The sequence below is a fragment of the Chiloscyllium plagiosum genome, unplaced genomic scaffold, assembly GCF_037043375.1.
Source record: "Chiloscyllium plagiosum isolate Xiang-an unplaced genomic scaffold, Cpla_swu_hap1 HiC_scaffold_20, whole genome shotgun sequence".
Lineage (NCBI taxonomy): Eukaryota > Metazoa > Chordata > Chondrichthyes > Orectolobiformes > Hemiscylliidae > Chiloscyllium > Chiloscyllium plagiosum.
In genome coordinates, this window is record NW_028270158.1 from 4,812,302 (window position 1) to 4,836,146 (window position 23,845).

The 23,845-nt window shown below is 41.9% G+C and overlaps 1 protein-coding gene across 1 annotated transcript in view; it reads right to left on the minus strand.

Annotated features, from left to right (window-relative positions):
- nomo (nodal modulator) overlaps window positions 1–23,845 on the minus strand; it is a 96,250-nt gene that overhangs the window by 36,872 nt on the left and 35,533 nt on the right. The window contains exons 16-19 of the mRNA XM_087997592.1: window positions 21,477–21,564; window positions 12,201–12,264; window positions 12,010–12,105; window positions 8,768–8,977 (exon numbers count right to left, since the gene is read on the minus strand). Of these exons, the coding sequence (XP_087853718.1) occupies window positions 8,768–8,977; window positions 12,010–12,105; window positions 12,201–12,264; window positions 21,477–21,564 (458 nt within the window). The remainder of the gene's footprint in view (window positions 1–8,767; window positions 8,978–12,009; window positions 12,106–12,200; window positions 12,265–21,476; window positions 21,565–23,845) is intronic.

Consider the following 23,845-nt stretch of genomic DNA (forward strand, 5'->3'; position numbering starts at 1 on the left):
TATCAATACTGCCACCCATTGACCATGAAAACGTAGTGAGACTCTGTCCTGTAAAACTGAACAACCATATAGACAAAAAGAGAGAGAAATTAATTTTAGAAAATACAAACACTGCAGTGGAAGAAAAACATGCATCAGATTTTTAAACATAAAAGCTAAACATGATCAAATTATAAATCTAACTTCCAAATGTGGTTTAATGCATTTCAAACCAGACAGTTCAGCAGGATTAATGTACAACAATAGGGGAATAGCCCAAAAACAAACTGCTGATACCCCATGACACAGAAATGAGTGGAGAACAAATGTTGAGATAGATCCAGAAATGTAACTCCCATTCACAGTTTATCTTTGTAACATTATGATAACATGGTCTGTAAAATCTTAACACAGAGATTAATCAGAATGGCAGTCTCCTTTTTAACTGCATAGATTTTATCAAATATTATAACAACTGACAACCTGCAAATTTGTTGCACAAGACGATCACAAAAGCACACAGCAGGATTAGGAGTCAAGAAGGTGACAAGAAAATTGACCATGAAATTTGGTGAATGTGTGACAGAACTTTTCAAGGCTGCTGCAGCAGCAAGTGAGCCTTTGGTCACAAGGCATTTATAGACCTGTTGACGTTATGAACATTCTTGTTTTGAAAGTAATCCGGAAGGAAAAGAAAATGGTCAATTTTCCAATTCTGAAGGAACTCCAAAAATACCTCTTCCTTCTCAGAGCCAAGAGTGTTCCTTATGAGTACATTCCCAGAGCGGAGACTAATGAATGGGATACAATTAAAGAATTTGGTTATAACCTAATCAGGTATTTAACTTCATAAAGTAACAGAATTATGTTCATAAATCACAGCCCAATCCAAGTTAATTTCAGTGAAAATTAAAACATTAATATTGACCATAGTACAAAGGAACAGGAGGAGGCCATTCAGCCCCTCGAGCCTGTTCCATCATTCAAGGAGATCATGGCTGATCTGATGTTTAATCCCATGAACCTGCCTTTGGCAGTTCCATATCCCTCAATACCTTTGCTAAACAAAAATTTATCTAAGTCAGATTTAAAATTACAAACTGATCCAGCATCCACTGCCATTTGTGGAAGAGACTCCAAACATCTACTATCATTCAGCTTGTAAATGCCATAAAATTAATTATTGGGTCTCTGTATATAACTTTCCTAAAAGTAAACGTGATCAGTGACTTTCTTCACCAGTTTTACATTTTTGTGAATTATCTAAGAATACTGAACTCAATCTCTTTCTTAGCACTTTAAATAGCTGTTAGACATTCTAAGTTACCTTTTAAACTGTCTCCTCTAACTCAAGGTAAAATGGAGTAGTGGAGACAGACTTGTGACTGACTAGTTCTGTCGAACGACTGGCCCATGGGGGCAAGACCCATTGAAAAGCTTTCACGTGTGGACACACAGGGCAAAGCATTAAGCATTGTTACAGACACTCGGGCCCTCATAATCAGTCAGATTGGTGCTGCTATGCCAGGCAGAAGAAAGGGCTGCTGGGTTGACTAACGGAACCCATGTTTAAGGAAACATAGATTGTCGAAAAATTACAGACCATGGAATCATCAAACAGAACCTAACAATGAGGAGCCCATTTTGAATATGCTTAAAGGATTGAGTGAAGGGGACTTGGTTTAAAAGTACACTGGAGGGGGATCCAAGATGGCGGCGACCCAGTAAGTCTGAGTCTATAGTGCTCCTCCCAAGACTTGGGCACAGTGGGTCACCTACCCCCTACCAAGCTCACCAAATCATTTTTAAATCATTTATAATAGTTTAGTAACTCAATTAGTAGTGTAATATTACATTTAAACAACTTAATCCTAAGTTAAAATGACTAAAGGGAAGGGAGCCCGCAGCTCTCAGCAAGCAGGAACCCCTCCCCCACACTCTCCAGCTGCAGCAGAGGTGTCCACAGCTGCCCCGGGGGACTTACCAACGGTGGCGGGTCTTGCGGAGGTGCTTTCCGGGCTTGACTCGAGGATCGGTGCTTTTGTCGTCGGGTCCGGAGGCCGTTGGGGGTCGCTCTCGGCCGCGCTGCGGGGGCGCAGCCGTGGGATTGAGGGGGTTCGGCGCCGGGTCGGAGGGGCGGGGCTGGGGGCCGCGGCCTCCGAGGCGGCCGCGGGTCGGGTCCGGGCTCTCGGGCGGCGAGTCCGGACCTTGGAGGATTGTGTTGGCGGCCTCGATGGTCGGGGTCGCCGAGGGGATGTTTGTTTGCTGGGCCTTCCCGGGCGGGGGGGGGGGGGGGGGGGGGGGGGGCCGGCTTGCAGCGTTCCTGGAGCAGTGGCTGCCACGGCTTTTGGGACTGCGGGCTGGATCGGGCCAGGTGGGGGTGGAGTGGGCCTGCCGGGTGGCGGTGCGCTGGCCCGGCGCCCGGTCCTGTTCCGGCTGCGGGGCTGCGGGCGGATGCTCCTGGAGGCCTCTGGGGGTCTCGGGGGGGGACCCCCGGGCTGTGGTCTGCGGGGGATCCGGGATCATGCTGTTTTGGGGCTTTTCCCCGGCTCTGGTTCCGGGGGGGGGGGGGGGGGGCGTTCGACGAGGCGGGGAGGCGTTCGGGGGACTTGGATGTTCGGTGCTCCTTGCGCTGCCCGGCGGTGTTGCGCTTTGGCCATGAAGGATCCGTGGTAGCTTTGGATCACCGGGTGGGGGGCTGGGGAGTTCTTGGACTCTCTTTGATGGACTGTGGGACATAATGGATGTTGGTCTGCCTTTCCCCCCCCGCTTTGGTTTATTTCCCCTCCCCTTTTTTTTTCTTACCTTACTGCTTAATATTATCATGGGGGGTGGGGAGAGGGATTTGATTTTCTCCCCCCCCCCCCCCTTGGAGTTGTTTTCTGTTATTATTTTATGTAAATATGAGGGATGTATGTATATGTGTGTGTATGTATGTATATATGTATATATATATATATGTGTGTGTATGTGTATGTATATATATGTATATATATATATATATAAATAAGCTGGGGGATTTGGTTAATGTTGGTGGGGGGAGGTGGTTACCTTATTCGATTTTACCTCTGTCTTTAGGAGCGGGGTTGTTTTTCCCTTCGTTATTTTGTATTATCATATTTAATTATTATTTGTTGAAGTGGTAATTTTATAGTTATATGTTTATATAGGGTATTAACATTACCAAATATACCCAGGTGTTGGTATGGGTGGGGGTGGGGTGCTCACTGTTAACTCTAGCTTTGTATTATATTTGAATTCTCCTCATTTTATTGAGGAGTGCCTGGGTCAAGGGTGGGGCATTGGTTGGGAGAGGATATGAGGGACTTTTGGAGAGGAAGTGACACCCCCTGGGAACAAGGGGGAAAGTCTCCACTTAGATACGTTTTATATTTTTTTTATTTAGAAATAGTTTTTTACTGTATTGTTGTGGGTGTATTAAAGAGGCTTTATTTTTGTAAATTTTACATGTTCCACGCTCGGGATGTTCTGGATAGGGTTCCCCCTCCCGAGGGGTCTCGGATTGGCCCAGAGGATTATGGTTGATCAGTCGGTTAAGTGGTGCACCTGGAATGTCAAGGGGAGTAATTCGCCACTTAAAAGGAAGAAAATATTATCAAATCTTAAGAAGGAAAGAGTTGATATAGCTCTCCTACAGGAGACACACCTGTCAGATAAAGAACACTTGAAATTACGACAGGGCGGATTTGATCAGGCCTTTTTTTCTTCTTTTAGCTCAAAAAGCAGGGGAGTTGTTATTCTTGTTCGGAAGAATTTCCCTTTCAAAATCCTAAAGCAGATAAAAGACGAATCTGGACGATATATCTTGATTAAAGCCCTCATAAATGGAGAGGAATATGGGATTTTAAATTTGTACTGCCCCCCGGCACACCCCTTTAAATTTATAACGGAAGCCTTTTCAAAATTGATGGCTTTTGATGCCCGTCATATAATTATAGGGGGAGACTTTAATTGTATTATGGATCCGGAAATAGACAGGATTCCCAAGAGTACTGCAGGAGTATCTCCCAGATCTAGACAATTGATGGATCTGAACAAAGAATTAGGATTAGTAGATGTATGGAGATGTCTTCATCCACAGGGTAGAGATTTTTCCTTCTACTCTAATCCACATAAATGTCATACCAGAATTGATATGTTTTTTGCCCCCTCGATTTTTTTAAATTCCATATCATCCTGTAAAATAGGTAATATAGCAATTTCTGACCACGCTGCTGTATATATGGAAACTAAGGCGAGGAACAGTGGGACATCCCCTCGGCATTGGCGTATGGACCCCTTCTTAATGAAAGATAATAAATTTGTAAAGTACCTCTCTCAAGAATTTAAAACTTTTTTAGAAATTAATTCAGGTACAGCTAGCAACCCGTCAATGATGTGGGAGACCATCAAAGCTTACACGCGAGGCTTGATCATCTCCTACTCAGCGACCCAGAAGAAATTAAAGGGAGAACAACAGCGTCTGCTTGAAGCCCGCTTAAAAGCGGCTGAAACAGCATACACTGATAGACCTTCTATTATTAAATTGCAAAGGATTACAGCTCTTAGGACAGCTCTAAACACTACACTTACTCAAACGGCTAAGAGGGAAATATTATTTGCAAAGCAAAGGTTATATGAATATGGCGACAAACCGGGTAGATACTTAGCATTTCTTGCAAAGAAAAAAAAGGCCCCTCAGACTATTATGTCTATCAAGGAAAGTACGGGTATTTTGACTCATGATCATAAAAAGATTAATGCGACCTTTAGAGAATTCTATTTGGAGTTATATAAATCACAGGATTGTGAAGATAGGACGAAGAGGATGCAGTCATTTTTTAAAAATTTGACTTTTCCAGACCTAACTCCGGAACAAGTATCGGTCCTAAATGCTCCTCTTACACCCCAAGAAATAGTTGATGCAATTAGGCACCTTCAAAATGGTAAGGCGCCGGGCCCAGATGGCTTTCAAGCTGAATTCTATAAAGAATTTACAGAAATACTGGTTGGTCCACTTATGGACATGTATAACTATGCATACAGTCAGGGCTGTCTCCCGCCTTCGCTGAAAGAGGCAAATATTTCTCTTATCCTTAAAAAAGGAAAGGACCCAGAAGATTGTACATCATACAGACCAATATCCTTGCTAAATGTAGATTTTAAAATCCTCTCGAAAACGTTAGCACTGAGACTAGAAAGGATACTGCCACATATTATAAAGGAGGATCAGACGGGGTTTATTAAGGGCCGTAGATCATCCAATAATGTTAGAAGGGCTCTGAATATGATTCAAGCTTGTCATCAGGGAAAGATACCAGGAGTAGTGGTTTCATTAGACGCGGAAAAGGCATTTGATAGGGTCGAATGGTCATATTTGTTTTACACATTGGAGAGGTTTGATGTTGGACAGGTGTTTACCAAATGGATCTCAACATTGTATAGTGATCCCAAAGCAGTTGTGGTTACCAATGGATTAGGCTCGGATAGCTTCAGTGTGGGTAGGGGCTGCCGTCAGGGATGTCCCCTCTCGCCATTGTTATTCACGCTAATAATTGAACCACTAGCAGAAGCTATACGAGCTGATCCTAATATAGTGGCCCCAAGGATTGGTACAGGTAAACATAAAATTACCCTTTATGCAGAAGATGTTCTTCTATTCCTCAGTAACCCTTTGATGTCCATACCTCGCTTAATCCAAGTTATTAATACATTTAGTGCATTCTCAGGCTATAAAATTAATTATTCAAAATCGGAGTCTATGCCAATGGGTGGCCTTGCTGTGATACCCCACTTAGCGGACGGTTCCCTTTTTCCCTTTCGCTGGTCCCTGGAGGGTTTCTTATATTTAGGCATTTTTATTACTCCAGTATTTGGTCAGTTGTATAAGGCTAATTTTGTGTATTTATTGGAAAGGATAAGGCAGGACCTCCAGCGATGGGGAGACCTGCCAATTTCCTGGTTGGGTAGAATAGCATTAATCAAAATGAATATCCTGCCCCGTCTCCTATATCCTATGAGAATGCTTCCGGTGATGCTGCCGAGGACGGCTTTATGTAAATTATACGGCTGGCTGAGTTCCTTTATCTGGAATTATAGGCGGCCCCTCATTAAGCTGAAGAAGCTACAGCTTCCACAGACAAGGGGTGGATTGGACTTCCCAGATTTTAGGAAATATCAATTAAGTTCCCTATTAAGTTACATAGCTGATTGGGTCTTGTCTGATCCACAATCAATCTGGTTGGACATCGAGGCTTCTCAAGTAAAATACCCACTTATTAACCTTTTATTCTCAGACAAGAGGAAAATCATTACAGATCACTGTAAAAACCCTATAATACTGAATACAATCAAGGCTTGGAATATAATGCGGCAAAATGAGGGTAATTCACATAAAACATCCCCCTATGCACCGATAGTGGGAGCATGGGGATTCCAACTGGGGTTAACAGATGCCACTTTTAAACTCTGGAGATTCAGGGGTATCTCATGTCTCGGGGATTTATTTAAAGAGGGGGTCCTGATGTCTTTCGGACAGCTGCGTCAGAAATTCGGATTACCCAATGGAGACCTCTTTCGATACTTCCAAATTCGAGATTATATACAGAAGAAGACTACGTTATTAGATAGTCTTTATAAATCCGATAGAGAATGTAGTGTCCTACGACCAGTGGGGGTATCTTCCGTCAGTAATATTTATCATTTACTACATGAAGAAGTATCGGGAGATATGGATAATCTGCTTAAAACATGGGATCAGGATCTGGGACTAGAAATCTCCACAGAAACGTGGAATGATATCTGGGAAAATGCTAGAAGAATTACTATTTGTAACAGAACCCAGGCTATCCAGCTGAAGATACTTCATAGGGCCCATATAGCACCGGTTCGATTGGCAAAATTTAAGGCAGGAGCATCTCCAATGTGTCCTAAATGCAAAATAGAGGTGGGCACTCTTGTACATTGCTTATGGACCTGTCATAAGATCCGTAGATATTGGACTAAAGTAGCAAGTACCCTGACAGAAATTTTAGGAACGGAAATAAAAGTGGACCCCGTATCTCTCCTCTTGGGCTTTTCGAACTTTCCCTCCCTGGACACGTACGGGAAGAGACTATTTTCTATTCTTTCTTTCTGTACAAGGAAAAATATTTTGATGAACTGGGTGGCGGAGGGCCCCCCTGGACTTTCAAATTGGCACAGACTAATTATGGAATGTATTCCCCTTGACTTCCTTACAAATATGGTGCACTGAAAGACCAAATTATTTTATAAAATATGGCAGCCCCTTTTTGAATTACATAAATACAGATATTTCGGCTATCCTAACAAGGGCTTTTATTTAATTGAGATTACAAACCTGGCTGGTCCGCGGCCCCTCGGGGGAGGAATCCCGCACGAATATGGGTTTTATTATATCTGATGCTAACACATCCCGAGCATGTAAGAGACTTAAATATACACCCTGGTTAGTTGTAGGTTAGATTAGTAGATAGTTGAGTTTTGTTTGTTTGTTTTTTTTTTCTTTTCGGTTTTTTTTGTTGTTTTGTTTTTTTTGTCAAATTTTGGCTATTGTATATTTGAACTAATTGTATATCAATGTTTATATCTGAGAGTTTTGTTTATTTTTGTAAACTTGTAAAAATGTTAAATTTCTAATAAAAATATCTATTAAAAAAAAAGTACACTGGAAGATTCACCCAAGTGAAGCAGGGATAATTTATTGATATGTTGGGAAAAGTTGGACTTTCAATTTAGGACATGTCTCTAAGAATGTTAAATAACATTAAACACAACATGGGGTAGTCCATCAAATTTACTGTTTGAAGGGAAAATACCTGTTCCTTATTTATTATATTAACTTGTTATTAAGTAATGTTTAGTCAATGTTGATTTTAGGTTATGTATTACAGCATAAACCTTAAAACATGTCATTTTGTCACATGATACAGAGCAGTGGAGGACTCTGCCTGTACTCGATGAGAGTTTAGAAGGCTGAGGGGGATCTCATTGAAATGTACAGAATATGGGAGGCCTGGATACAGTGGATGTGAAGATGATGTTTCCACTACGAGGTGAGACTAGGACCCAACAGTACACCTTAGTCTGAAGGGATGACCCTTTAGAACTGAGAAGAGGAGGATTTCTTCAGCTAGAGGATGGGGAATCTATGGAACTCATTGCTACGAAGGGCTGTGGATGCCAAGTCATTGAGTGTATATAAGACAGAGATAGGTAGGTTCTTGATTAGTGAGGGCATCAAAGGGGAGAAGGCAGAAGAATGCAACTGAGAAACACATCAGCCACGGGAGAATGGTAGAACAGATCCAATTGGTCAAATGGCCTATTTTACTCCTATATTTTATGGTCTTATGGAAATTCAGATTAGATTAGATTAGATTCCCTACAGTGTGGAAACAGGCCCTTCGGCCCAACTAGTCCACACTGACCCTGCGAAGAGTAACCCACCCAGACCCATTTCTCTCTGGCTAATGCACCTAGCACTATGGGCAATTTAGCATGGCCAATTCACCTGACCTGCATATCTTTGGACTGTGGGAGGAAACCAGAGAACCCGGAGGAAACCCACACAGACGCCGGGAGAATGCGCAAACTCCACACAGACAGTCACCCGAGGCTGGAATCGAACGCGGGACCCTGATGCTGTGAGGCAGCAATGCTAACCACTGAGCCACCGTGCCCCTCTGTTTAAATCTGTTAGCCCACAATAACTTGTTTGCAACCATGGATTATTTAGCATGTTCTAATAGGCATCCATGAACATTACCTTGCCCAGTATGAAAATTCATAAAGAAAAGGCCCTTCAAGCTCCTCCACAATTTCCTGGGCAGGCGGCTCTCCCTCCACTTCCTTTTGACCCTTCTTCTCGCGCTCCAGTCGACGAACCTCTATTTCTGCCAGCTGCTGTTCCTGCCGCTGCTCCTGAATGGATTTCAGAGGGCCTAGTACTAAAGCTGGCTCACTGTCAATAGAAGACCTAGGGAAGAGAAGAAATCGGTACAATGAAATCAACACAAACATTAGCAACTGTTTCAAATCAACACAGGATACTGAGTTGCAGCAGACAATTATTCTGCATTTGCTCAAGATCTTTGCATCTCTAATGGCTGTATAGCTAGTGGCATTTCAATACCCAAAGACTGTCGCACTCAACAGCACTTAAATTTAATTAGGATCAAGCGTGTAGAGCTCTTCAGTCAAGTGAGTAGAGAGTTCCATGCCCTCTTCACCCATTTGACTGAACATTGCTACACACTGATGTAATAGCATCTGGTCTTATCATCAAGATATATTCTGCAATGTTCATATGCACAAGTTACAATTAGCTTGAGTTAAAAGGCCTGTTATCAGAACACATGTTAATTCTGAGATCATGTAGCAGCTTCTTTGACTATCAGGTAGAGGCCAAGCATCTGTGCTCTGAGCTCTAACAGGAGGAATTTCCACTTATCTAACATTAACAGGGATAAATTCGGTGCAAAGGGCAAGAATAGCACAGAATTCTTACAATACATTCAGGAGAACTTTTTGTTTAAATCCACTCTGAGACAGACTGGACAAAAAAGGAGAGTGTGGATTTGTTAAGGGAAGATTGTGTCTGACTAAATCAAGTGATTTTCGTCGGAGTAATCAAAGAGCATTGATAAGGTCAGCACATTTGATACTTCTACTTGGAATTTAGCAAGACTTCTGACAGGGTTCAACATGGCAGACTGACCAGAAAGTTAAAATCTAAAATCTCATGGGAACCAGTGCAAAGTGGCGAGTTGAATCCAAAATTGGCTCAATAGCAAGAAACAAAAGGCAATGACCAACAGGTATTTTTGGGACTGAAAGGCTGTTTCTCATGATAGAGGGGACATGAAGGAATTGCTTCTGTTAGCAGTGAAGTCAATATATTTATAATTCAGACAATGAAGATAAGTCATTAGATTTAAAAGAACTGGTTGAAGGATCTGAGGGAAATTAAGAAATGCTGTTTTCCACCTGAGTGAGGTGATGCTCTGAAACCGATGAAAGGTGGAGAGTTAAACTTCAATAGAATTTTTGGGCATGCACTTGAGGCACTAGGATGCACAGGGCTGTAGAAGGTGAAGAGTTAGAAGGTGAAGAGTTAGAAGGTGAAATGATGCTGGATAATGCTTTGTCAGACAGCACGATATAATAGATGAAATGGCCCCTGCTGTGCTGTAATTCTCTGTTTTTCAGGGATGCTCCTAGTTAGAATTAACTTGCCAACATTTGAACAATGAGGAGCATCACAATTCAAGATGAAGTCAGCCCTCTTCACCCATACTTGCTGCTGTAATGAACCCGACACAATGTTGATCTTAGGGATAGGACTCATCTTAGATCTTTTTAGTAAGGCATGGGTTAACTTAACTATCCCTTTTATCAAAAAGAAAAATTGAACTAATCAATATGTAATGGGAGCAGCCACAAACCCAAATGTAATACTGATCTGCCTGTGCATATCTGAAATGCTAATTTCCAATTCTAATAATGCAACGCAGTCTGTAATCTGTTAAAAATATCCCACATGAAACTAAATGTGAGATTTCCTGCCAAGCCAAAGCTTTGTGCAGAGTACAAGTCCTGGCAGCCCTTCACCTGGTTTAATAGGATATCACAGTTCACATATGAGCAGTGGAAATCATAACATTTTCCATCAGCAATTCTCTCCACAGTGGAAACAGCACAAAGGTTTATCGTTTCCAACAAGGCACAAAGTTGGCTTGATGGGCTTGCACTGGAATGCTATAAAACCATGGGCCTGCAACATTTATAACACTACAGCAAAACCTTCAAAGCTTGCCAAGGTTAGCTCCCCAATATTATACCAAGCACCTTTTGTCATAGCAAACTCTTTTTAATATGATATTTGACTGTTAACTCTTGCATAATAAAGTTAGTCATCACACTGACAACAGATATAATCCTAAACGTATCTTAATCGTTAACACACAACTTGTCTTTCCTCTTTACTGACCCCAATTAACTGGCTTTGTTTTCCTAGCATCTTTTGTTTTTAATTCCCAAAAACATACATTTTTAAAAAAAAGCTTTAGCAATTCATTTCTTAGCAAAACTTTATATTTCTGATATTTCACTGATAAAGCTTGCATAATATATATACAATTCAGACAATGAAAACTGCAGAAGCTGGAGATCTGAAACAATCAGAAACAGATATTGCTGAAGAAACTCGAACAGCATCAGTGGACAGAAAACAGAGTTAGCATTTCAAGTCGAGTGACCTTTCCTTCAGAATGATTCTGAGTGTCACTGGACTCAAAACACCCTTTTTTGCCACTCATTTACAATTCACAACTGGTTCTATTAATTGCTTCTTGATTAATTTGCATTTGCTGCCCACCCCAAGGTCTCCTTGAGATGGTAGATCTCAGCCTTCTTCTTAAACCAACATAGTCCTTGTGATGAAGATGCTGACACAATGCTGTTTAAATTTTGACCCAGCAGCAATGTAAATTCTCTACTCTAACAACAGTGCAAAAATGTCAAAATGCCAAATGTATACTAAAAGGCACATGTCTACTCCTCCGACTTTTCAGCTACTGTACTGACTACACACTTCTCCTCTAAAATTTAATTTATTTAACTATTCAGTGTTTACGTACAGTTTCAGCAGGTTTAGAGATCAAGAGTACACACAAAAATGAGCCAGATATGAAAAAGACAGATGAAACAGGGACCATTACATATTTAGCTGCAACAGAAGGACAAAAATATGGACATCACACTAAAATATCCATTAAATAAAAGTAAAGTATTGCAGATACTGGAATTCTGAAATAAAAGTGGCAAATGCTGGACAATCTCAGGTCTGGCAGCATCAGCAGAGAAGAAACAGAGAATGCTTCAAGTCCAACAGGATTCTTCTTCAGAACTCAAGCTAAAATATCTTATTATTTTTCTCAATATCATTTTTTTAAGGTAAGAGTAATGGCATCACATAGTTTGACTACACTTGTATTTGGGCACTCTTACCTGATAGTAACTGTTACATCCATCAACTTGTCTGTCACTATAGCACCTAATGCACGATGTCGAATTGCTGTTAAGGTTAGAATGGTAGGGGCCGCTCTAACAAACAAACAGAATGACATTCATGAGATCTAATGCAAAAGCTCATTAACATAGTGATTTTGCACAAGAAAGAAAAGGGCTTAAATGCTTACGTATCATAGATGTAATGCTCATGTTCAAACTGATGGCAGGAACGAGGAGTCACTTTATAGACACCTGATGGAAGAAACAATGTTCTTTTAAATCAGAAATTCTTCCAATTCTCACAGCATTTTCAAACAAACTATTTTGTAGCAGTAGCAATATCAATCTGTATGATATCTAACATGTTATCAAGGCTGATGGTTTATCACTTCTGATTTTACCAGATCTCCAATCTGGAACTCAATGAGTAAACATGCAAGAATCTTAGATAACTTGACAGGGTAGGCATAGAAAAGCTGTATCCCTTCTGGGAGATACAGATTAGGAGATTAAGCTCAGAAGTCGTACTCTCAGAATAAGGGACTGCACATTTAATACAGAGATGGGAAGGAATTTCTTCTCTCAGATGGTAGTGACCTGAGGAATTCTTTACCAAGTGAGTGGCACAGTGGCTCAGTGGTTAATACTGCGGCCTCACAGCACCAAGGACCTGGGTTCGATTCCAGCCTTAGGCGACTACCTGTGTACAGTTTGCACATTCTCCCCGTGTCTGTGTGGGTTTCCTCCAGGTGCTCTGGTTTCCTCTATGCTAAATTGTCCATAGTTTTCAGGGATGTGTTGGTTAGGTGCATTAGTCAGGGATAAATGTAGAGTAATAGGGTAGGGGAATAATTATGAGTGGGTTACTCTTCGGAGGGTTGGTATGAACTTGTTGGGCTGAAAGGCCTGTTTCCACACTGTAGGGATTCTATGGTTCTAGAGCTGTAAATTGTCAGTTGTAAAGCATATACAAGGCTAAGATAACAGATTTTTAATCAGTCAAGGGAATCAAGGATATGTGGAAAAGGCAGGAAAGTGGAGTTGAGAATTATCAGATCTGCCATGATCTCACCGAATGGCAAAGCAGACTCGATGGGCTGAATGGCCAACTTCGGCTCCTACATCTTGTGGTCTGATAGAACACAGTCCAGTACAACACAGCACACCATGTATGCACTGACCACAATGCCATTCTAAACTAATCCCATCAATTGCACACGGTGCATATCCCTCTATTCTCTGCCTGTTCATGTATCCTTCCAAAAGTCTCTTAAATACTGCTATCATATCTGCCTCCACCACCTCCCCTGGCAGCGCATTCCAGGCACCTATCACCCTTTATATAAAAACATTTGCCTTGCACATCTCTTTTAAACTTCCTCCTCTCATCTTAAACCCATGCCCCCTAGTATTTGACATTGTTACCCTCGGAAAAAGACTCCCAACACCCACCCTATCCATGACCCTCACAACTTTATTAACTTGATTCAGGTTGTGCAATAGCCTCCAAAGCTCTAGTGAAACACTAAGTTTGTCCAACCTCTCCTTATGGTGAATACACTCCAATCCAGGCAACATCCTGGTAAACCTCTTCAGTACCCTCTCAAAAGCAGCCACATTCTTCTTATAGTGTAGTGACCAAATTACACACAATATTCCAAACATGGCCTAACTAAAGTTTTATAAAACTGCACCATGACTTGCCAACTTTTATACTCAATGCCTGACCGATGAAGGTGAGCATGCCATATGCCTTGTGGCTGATTTGGAGAGGGTGCAGAAGGGGTTTACCACTTAATCATACCATCCACCATGTCCTTCTCTTGGCGAATACTGATGTGAAGTACTCATTAAGGACCTCACTCACTTCCGCTGACTCTGCATAAATTCCCTCCTTTGTTCTTGAGTGGACCTACCCTTTCCCTAGCTATCCTTTTGCTCCTAACACTCACATAAAATACCATGGGATTCCCCTTAATCCTACTTGCCAAAGGCATTTCATGGCCTCCTATAAGCCTCCTAATTTCCTGTTTAAGTTCTTTCCTCCTTCCTTTATATTTCTCAAGGATCTTGCCTGATTTTGGTTTCCTAAACCTCACTCACGCTTCGATTTTCTTTTTGACTATATTTCCAGTATGTCTTGGCATCAGGGTTCCTAAATCTCACCATCCTTTTCTTACATCCTCACAGGAATACACTGGTCCTGAACTCTAATCAACTGTTCTTTAAAAGATTCACACATAGCATACATAGAACGAGCCTCAGACAGCTGTCTCCAAAATATTTTCACCAGTTCATGCCTAATACTGTTACAATTAGCCTTCCCCCAATTTAGCACTTTCACCCAAGGACCAATCTTACCCATAACTGTCTTAAAACTTGTGGAATTACGATCACTGTTTCCAAAATGCTCCCCCAATGAAACTTTGATCCCTTGTCAGACTCATTCCTCAATACAAGGTCTAGTATGGTACCTTCCCTTGTTATCTACATATTGCTTCAAGAAACCCTCCTGGATGCACCTAACAAATTCTGCCCCATCTAAGGTTCTAGCACTAAGGAAGTCCCAGTTAATATTGGGGAAGTTAAAACCACCCACTACAAAAACCCCGCTATTTTTTCATCTTTCCATGAAAAGGTGATAAACATTTTAGCTAGCATTTGGGAGTGTTGGCAAGTTTTGACCGGGGAGCTGAATATTTCTATTCCAGGAAGGGACGAAATTCTGGCATTTGGCAAAATTAGGAAGACAGCAAACAGGTATGGATGAGAGCTTCTTGAAAAACTGGTGAATAAATTGGGGTCTGTTGGCTCATTATAAAACAAATTTGCATATCTAATAACCTGTAATGCATACATTTCTTAAGGAAATAGAAATTCCACATTTTTCAGCTTTTCTACAAGTGTGAACGAGAGGAGAACAGCATCAAACAAAAAGTACAGAAACGTAATCACGTTCCTCTAGTTTGCTCTTGCAAATAGTGTCTCTCTCAGGAATTAAACTAAGCATGTCACATGTTTTTGTTTTGGAAAGTTTGGATCAAAGTTTCCAAACTTCAGTGCAGTTGAGAGTACTGCAATGTTGGACATTGCAGCCTAAAGTCAGCCCTAACGGGTGGCCATAAAATATACCCACAACCTTATTCAAAGAGAGCAGGGACCTCTCCCACTGCAGCGCTGAGATTATCCCTCAAACAGCACAACCAGTCTCGTTACAGGTTATGTAATTTTCCTGTGCGCAAACTGTAAATACATTACAGGTGAAATCATTTTTAAAATTACTTACCGGTAGCGGACAGCGGTGTTTTCCCTGACGAGGACCAGAGGGACAGCCAGGAAGGAAAGCAGCGACCATATATATCAGCAAGGCGGCTAAACCCGAGACTCTACAACTGTAGCGTCTCCCACCTGCCCTCCTCCTCTAACCTAGTTAATAAGGTAAGGTTCATTCTAAACTTCCTCTATTGAATATAAGTTTGTTATCAATTTTATAGCAACTTGAACTAAGCTTTCTACTTTAGTACTGAGTGGGTGTTCAGATAAGTCGGGTATGGATGCTAGGGCAGTTGCTTGCTCCTCCTGCAGAATGTGGCAGGTGGGAGACATGTCACATGTCTCCGCTGGCTACGTCTGCGGGAAGTGCACCCAACTCCAGCTCCTTGAAAACCGTGTTAGGGAATTGGAACTGGAGCTGGATGAACTGCGGATCATTCGGGAGGCTGAGGGGGTAATTGAGAGGAGTTACCAGGAGTTGGTCACTCCTAAGGCTCAGGACAAGGATAGATGGGTTACAGTTAGGGGGAGGAAAGGGGAGTCAGTCAGCACAGAGATCCCCTGTGGACATTCCCCTCAGCAATAAGTGTACCGTTTTGGATACTGCTGGGGGGGGGAATGACCTACCAGAGGAAAGCCATAGCAGTCAGTTCTCTGGAACTGAGCCTGACACTGTGGCAAAGAAGGAAAGGGGGCAGAATAGAAAAGTACTCATGGTAGGGGACTCGACAGGAGATTTTGTGGTCAGGATCGGGATTCCCGGAAGGTATGTTGCCTCCCTGGTGCCAGGGTCCGGGACGTCTCTGATCGGGTGTATAAGGTTCTAAAAGAGGAGGGCGAACAGCCAGAAATCGTGTTACATATTGGCAATAATGATATAACCAGGAAAAGGATCGAGGATATAAAAAGTGATTTCAGGGAGTTAGGATGGAAGCTGCAGAGCAGGACGAACAGAGTAGTGTTCTCGAGTTTACTACCGGTGCCACGAGATAGCGAGGCGAGGAACAGGGAGCAGGCGCAGCTTAACACGTGGCTGCGCAGCTGGTGTAGGAGGGAGGGCTTCAGATATGTAGATAATTGGGATGCCTTCTGGGGAAGGTGGGACCTGTACAAGAAGGATGGGTTGCATCTGAACTGGAAGGGGACCAATGTCGTGGGTGGAAGGTGTGCTCGAGTAGTTAGAGAGGGTTTAAACTAATATGGCAGAGGGGTGGGAACCTGAGCTCTATACCGGAGGTGAGAGTTGATGCAGATGAGGCAATAGCAAGAGGTAGACCAGCTAGTGGGAAGGATTTTCCTGGGAAGGAACCAAGGGATCAGTTAAAGTGTGTTTGCTTTAACGCAAGGAGTGTCAGGAATAAAAGTGACGAACTTAGAGCATGGATCAGTACCTGGTGCTATGATGTTGTGGCCATAACAGAGACGTGGGTTTCTCAGGGGCAGGAATGGTTGCTGGATGTTCCAGGGTTTAGAGCATTTAAAAAGAAGAGGGAGGGTGGAAAAAGAGGAGAGGGTGTGGCACTACTAATCAGAGAGGGTATCACAGCTACAGAAGCTTCCATTGTCGAGGAAGATCTGCCTACCGAGTCAGTATGGGGGAAATTAAGAACAGCAAGGGAGCAGTCACCTCGTTAGGAGTTTGCTACAGGCCCCCCAATAGCAGCAGGGAGATGGAAGAAAGCATAGGTCGGCAGATTTTGGAAAAGTGTGGACGTAGGGTTGTTGTAATAGGTGACTTTAACTTTCCCAATATTGATTGGAACCTCCTTCGAGCAGAAGATTTGAATGGAGCTGTTTTTGTAAGGTGTGTTCAGGAGGGTTTCCTAACTCAGTACATTGACAGGCCGCGAGGGGAGAGGCCGTTCTAGACTTGGTGCTCGGAACGAGCCGGGGCAGGTATCAGATCTTGTGGTGGGAGAGCATTTTGGTGATAGTGACCACAACTGCCTCACATTCTACATAGCTATGGAGAAGGAAAGGATTAGGCAAAATGGGAGGATATTTAATTGGGGAAGAGGAAACTATAATGCGATTAGACATGAGTTAGGAAGCATGGATTGGGAGCAATTGTTCCATGGTAAAGGCACTATAGACATGTAGAGACTGTTTAAGGAACAGTTGTTGCGAGTGATGAATAAATATGTCCCTCTGAGACAGGAAAGAAGGGGTAAGATAAAGGAACTTTGGATGACGAGAGCGGTGGAGCTTCTCGTCAAAAGGAAAAAGGTAGCTTACATAAGGTGGAGGAAGCTAGGGTCAAGCTCAGCTCTAGAGGATTACAGGCAGGCGAAGAAGGAGCTCAAAAATCGTCTGAGGAGAGCCAGGAGGGGGCACGAGAAAGGCTTGGCAGAACGGATTAGGGAGAACACAAAGGCATTTTACACTTATGTGAGGGATAAGAGAATGGACAAAGAAAGATTAGGGCCGATCAGGGATAGCAAAGGGAACTTGTATGTGGAGACTGGGGAAGCCCTAAATGAGTTTTTTGCTTCTGTCTTTACGAAAGAAACGAACTTTGTAGTGAATGAAATCTTTGAAGAGCAGGTGTGCATGCTGGAATGGATAGAGATAGAGGAAGCTGATTTGCTGAAAATTTTGTCAAACATTAAGATTGACAAGTCGCCAGGCCCGGACCAGATTTGTCCTCGGCTGCTTTGGGAAACGAGAAATGCAATTGCTTCGCCACTTGCGAAGATCTTTGCATCCTCGCTCTCCACTGGAGTCGTACCTGAGGACTGGAGAGAGGCAAATGTAATTCCTCTCTTCAAGAAAGGAAATAGGGAAATCCCCGGCAATTACAGACCAGCAAGTCTCACGTCTGTCGGCTGCGAGGTGTTAGAAAGGATTCTGAGGAATAGGATTTATGACCATCTGGAAGAGCATGGCTTGATTAAATGCAGTCAACATGGCTTTGTGAGGGGCAGGTTACGCCTCACAAACCTTATCGAGTTCTTTGAGGATGTGACTAGAAAAGTTGATGAGGGTCGAGCTGTGGAAGTGAAGTATATGGACTTCAGCAAGGCATTTGATAAAGCTCCCCATGGTAGGCTCATTCAGAAGGTCAGGAGGAATGGGATACAGGGGAACATAGCTGTCTGGATACAGAATTGGCTGGCCAACAGAAGACAGCGAGTGTTAGTAGAAGGAAAATATTCTGCCTGGAAGTCAGTGGTGAGTGGTGTTCCACAGGGCTCTGTCCTTGGGCCTCTACTATTTGTGATTTCTATTAATGACTTGGATGAGGGGATTGAAGGATGGGTCAGCAAGTTTTCAGACGACACAAAGATTGGAGGTGTCGTTGACAGTATAGAGGACTGTTGTAGGCTGCAGCGGGACGTTGACAGGATGCAGAGATGGGCTGAGAGGTGGCAGATGGAGTTCAACCTGGATAAATGCGAGATGATGCATTTTGGAAGGTCGAATTTGAAAGCTGAGTACAGGATTAAGGATAGGATTCTTGGCAGTGTGGAGGAACAGAGAGATCTTGGTGTGCAGGTACATAGATCCCTTAAAATGGCCACCCAAGTGGACAGGGTTGTTAAGAAAGCATATGGTGGTTTTGGCTTTCATTAACAGGGGGGATTGAGTTTAAGAGTCGTGAGATCTGGTTGCAGTTCTATAAAACTTTGGTTAGACCGCACTTGGAATACTGTGTCCAGTTCTGGTCGCCCTATTATAGGAAAGATGTGGATGCTTTGGAGAGGGTTCAGAGGAGGTTTACCAGGATTCTGCCTGGACTGGAGGGCTTATCTTATGAAGAGAGGTTGACTGAGCTCGGACTTTTTTCATTGGAGAAAAGGAGGAGGAGAGGGGGCCTAATTGAGGTATACAAGACAATGACAGGCATAGATAGAGTCAATAGCCAGAGACTATTTCCCAGGGCAGAAATGGCTAACACGAGGGGTCATAGTTTTAAGCTGGTTGGAGGAAAGTATAGAGGGGATGTCAGAGGCAGGTTCTTTACACAGAGAGTTGTGAGAGCATGGAATGCGTTGCCAGCAGCAGTTGTGGAAGCAAGGTCATTTAAGAGACTGCTGGAAATGCATATGATCACAGAAATTTGAGGGTGCATACATGAGGATCAACGGGGGCACAACATTGTGGGCTGAAGGGCTTGGTCTGTGCTGTACTGTTCTGTAACTTCCTTCAGCTGATTGAGTGACAGTGTGAAAACAATAAACTCCAAAGCCTCTGGTTTGGACCAGTTGTGGCTCACAAATAGAAACACTAATAAAAGGCACAAAAACGTACACTTAAATTGAATCATGTCAGTTGAAACAGATAACCTCTTCTGTTATGTTGAAAATCATATTTTTGAGCCTTGCAAAATTGAAAAACAGGGGATAAAAGGCAGGAAAATTTTGATTTTTAGCAAGCACATTGAGTGATTTGATCTGCTTGCCTTCTCCTCTTTAGGAAGGATGCATGCTTGACAATCAGTGGAAAATGTATGCACAGAGCTGAACAAATCTGCAGCATGATCAATAGGCTGCGAATATGAAAAGTGCCTGCTCAGAACAAAGTATATGCAAAAAAAATGGGAAGAGGAGAAAGGTTCATAGCCCATTATTCAAACATAAAAGCATCCGATTTTAATAAGATCAAGCAATTGCTAGCATTTTGCTTTCATAAATGAAGATGAGATTAGGATTATTGAATTAAACAATGCTAAAAATTTCCATATCATGAGCTGAGTCTTGTATAACACTCAGATTTTAACCTGTTTCCAAGAATGACTTTTATAAGTAACTGTACTGGGTAATGTGTACTCGTCTTCTCCAAACACCATGTGTGGTTCCTCACTTATCTGTTCTAACACAAGTAATTTTCCAACAATTGTTTCTTTAGCATTGCTGAAAAAGAAGTTTTGTTGAAGATTTTCATCTTGAATTTATCAGGACAATTGGCAAGAATTCCCAAAAAGGGAAAAAACAGCATTTATGTTGTTTGAGAGGATTAGTTGACGAGTGAATTGAGATTGGCAGAGGTGCTGCCATAGAGAATATAGCAATTAATGATGATTGACAGTTAACTGTCAGGTATTGGTTAGATTTCACACGAGGCAGTTTGATTCTGATTGGTCTGACCAATGCCCTGAGCAATTAACCAATGAGTCACCTACTTTGTTGAGTTAAAATAGACATAATCTGGGCCCATATTCCTTCTTTGCAAAGAGTGAAAGACTGTGTATGTAGCACACCACAAAACTGTCTGTCAATCTTAAACTGATTATTATTATAATTCCTCAGGATGGCTGATCTTATCTGAAATGGCCAGCTCTGGGGATTTCCAGAAAATCATTCTGAGCTCTCTTCTCTACACTTTGCTCTTCAAAAATCTAGGCCACATACATTAGCCTCCATTTTTATCGAACTTTTGGTGTTACGTTCAATTCAGCAATCTAAACCGATTGCTAATTTATTGTGTTTAGATCCCGAGGTTTTTGTGCTGCAAGTTATCGCGATTCACTTCCATAATCACATCTGAACAACTGTGAAGGAACTTAAAATTCTCCAGTTGAACACAGGGAAAACTAAGGTTATTTGCAGCCCAATCAAATGCCTCACTATTCATTTATGACTGGACTATTTTATATTCAATTAACTTTGTGCCTGTAAACCCAGCATCCACTGCCAACATATTTATGCAATACTGTCAATTATCACATTCACCTTACTTCCATTGATGCTGAAACCCTTCACAATTCCTTCATTTCTGCTGGACTCTATTTTATTTCATGCTCTCTTTCCAATATTTACCTCAAACTCCAATCATCCAATATTCTGAGAACTATGTCCTAATATATGTTAAGTGCCATAGCCTCAATTGACACACTCTCTGATCTATTTTTGTTTTAAATAACTATCCAGTGCATTGGCCTCCTGTATTTCCACTTGCTCTGCCCCAAGATTGGTGGTCAGCTTGTATTTGCTTTGGCCACATTATCTAATTAGAATCCCTTACCTTCTACACTACTTCCATCCATCTCGTTAGCTAACCCTTCCTAATGACCCTTCAAAGGTCTCCTTCCTCTGTGAAGTGCCTTGGATTATTTTTCAATATCAAGCACACAATATCAATGGTCATTTTGTTATAACAACCTCAGTGCAAACTTTGGGCAATGCGCAGCATTAAGGAGTTGCGGAGCCAAGAACTAAACAAATAAAGTAAACTTCACTCAGATTTTGTACCTGGTTTAGAAAGGCAAAATCTATTCACGCCTTTTGTGAGGTTGTATACACCGACATTTTCTGGGCAACTTCCATCCTGGTAAAATTCCTGAATAGCGATAGAATGAACAGCATTTTCAAACATATGAGTGATGACAATATGATGTATTACTTCTAATATACTCACGTTGTAGCAAAGGCAAATCAATCTAATACAGTGCCTCAGAAGTGACATTCTCACCTACTTAAATCAGACATACTCTCAATGACTGCCATCAAATGTATACACTACAGGTTTATGAAACACCTTGCATTGCTTTGCTATTCTTTCAAATTAATACATTTTAATGGGATACGAAGGAACATTTCATAAGTAATAAATTATCATAGAGGTATTAAAACATAAACAAAGTCTGCTTTTAATCAGCTTGTCTAAAACAAAACATTTGAGGTTCTATTCGAGAAATTTGTAATTAGACCAAAAACAGTTTATTTGCAAAGGAACTGAAGCAGCTTTGTAAAAACCTTCCTCAAAGGATAATGCAAATGAGTACTTAAAAAAAAGGAATTGAACAGAGACTCATGAGAAAAGAAACAGAATGACTTACAAAATGCTTGAAACTAGATGTGTGTGCGTGTATGCCCTTACAGTGTTTCCTGCTTTATTTTCTAAAATGGTTCACCAAATTAGAGAATATAATCCAGGAAAAAATTAATTTGACACTTTGACAAAAACACACTCAGTTTAAAAAAAGGCCACATGAACTTAATTTTAATATTGCCATAAAAATGTTGATGAGGGTAGAGTAGATAATGCAGTCTGCAGAGACTTCCAAAAAGCTTTTAACAAAGTGCCACATAATTGGATTTTTTTCAAAGTTTGCATTCACGGAATTAAAAGGGATAGTGGTAGATTTGATACAAAGTGACAGGAATCAGACAGTGGTGAAAAGTTGGAAGCAGAACAGAGAAGGCCTGTTCCTGTGCTGGACTGTTTCATGTGCTATGATACTGGGCTGATATCATGTACAGAGAGACTGTCTTATGAGGACAGATTGAGTAGATAAGACTTGTAATCATTGGAATGTAGAAGAACGAGCAGCAACCTCACTGAAACACACACATTCTTGGTGTACCTAACAGGTAGGTGCAGAAAGGACGCTCTATTTTCTGGGAGAATCGTAGAGTCATAGGTCATGGAAATAGACCCTTCAGACCCACTGCCAAATATAATCCCAAACTAAACTAGCCCCACCTGCCTGTCCCTGGCCTATATCCCTCCAGACCTTTCCAATTCATGTATCCAAGTGCATTTTGAACATTATAATTGCACCCACATCCAACACTTCCTCTGGAAGTTCATTCTGAACGCGAACCACCTTCTGTGTAAAAATTTTATCTCATATCTTTTTATCTCACATCTCAAAAATGTGTCCTCTCGTCATACAAACAGAGGACGTAATCTTGGAATAAGGGGTCACACTTTTAAGACAGAGATGGAAAGGAACTTCTTCTCTCAGACGGTAGTGAATCCATAAAAATCTTTACCACAGAGGGCTGGAGCGGCTGGGTCATTAAGTCAAGGTTGAAAAAGACTGATTTTTAATCAGTAAGGGAATGAAGGTTTAAGGAGAAAAGGCAAGAAAGTGAAATTGAGGATTATCAGATCAGACATGATCTTGAATGGCAGAGCAGACTCAAGGGGCTGAATGGCCAATTTCTGCTCTCATGTCTCATGGTTAATTTCTTTTTAAACTGGTCAAGAGTAAATGAAGGGATTCCCCAGGGATCAGCATTAAGACCCTTACTTTTTTAACACAATCAATGACCTAGACATTGCAGTACAGGGTGCTATTTCACAATTTGCAGATTAACACAACATTTGGAATCATTGCGAACTCTGCGCAGGATCGCGGAAGATTTCAAAAGAACACAAATAACCAGGCAGAATGGGTAAACAACTGGCAGATGGAATTCAAGCAAAGAAGTGTGAAGCGATTAATGTTTGATAGGAAAGACAAGAGAGATACAAAATGCAGGATAGCCAAGCTAAGAGGAAAAAGGAAGCATACACAACGTCTAGGCGACTGAAAACAGACGAAGCTTTGGAAGAATGTTGGGAAAGTAGAACCAATCTGAAACAAGGACTAAAGAGGGCTAAAAGGGGTCATGAAATATCTTTAGCCAATAGGGTGAAGGAAAATCCCAAAGCCTTTCACTCGTACATAAAGAGCAAGGGGGTAACTAGAGAAAGGGTTGGGCACTCAAGGACAAAGGAGGAAAGTGATGCGTGGAGTCAGAGAAAATGGGTCAGATTCTTAATGAGTACTATTCACCAAGGAGAGGGGCATGACGGATGTTGAGGTCAGGGATAAATGTTTGGTCACTAG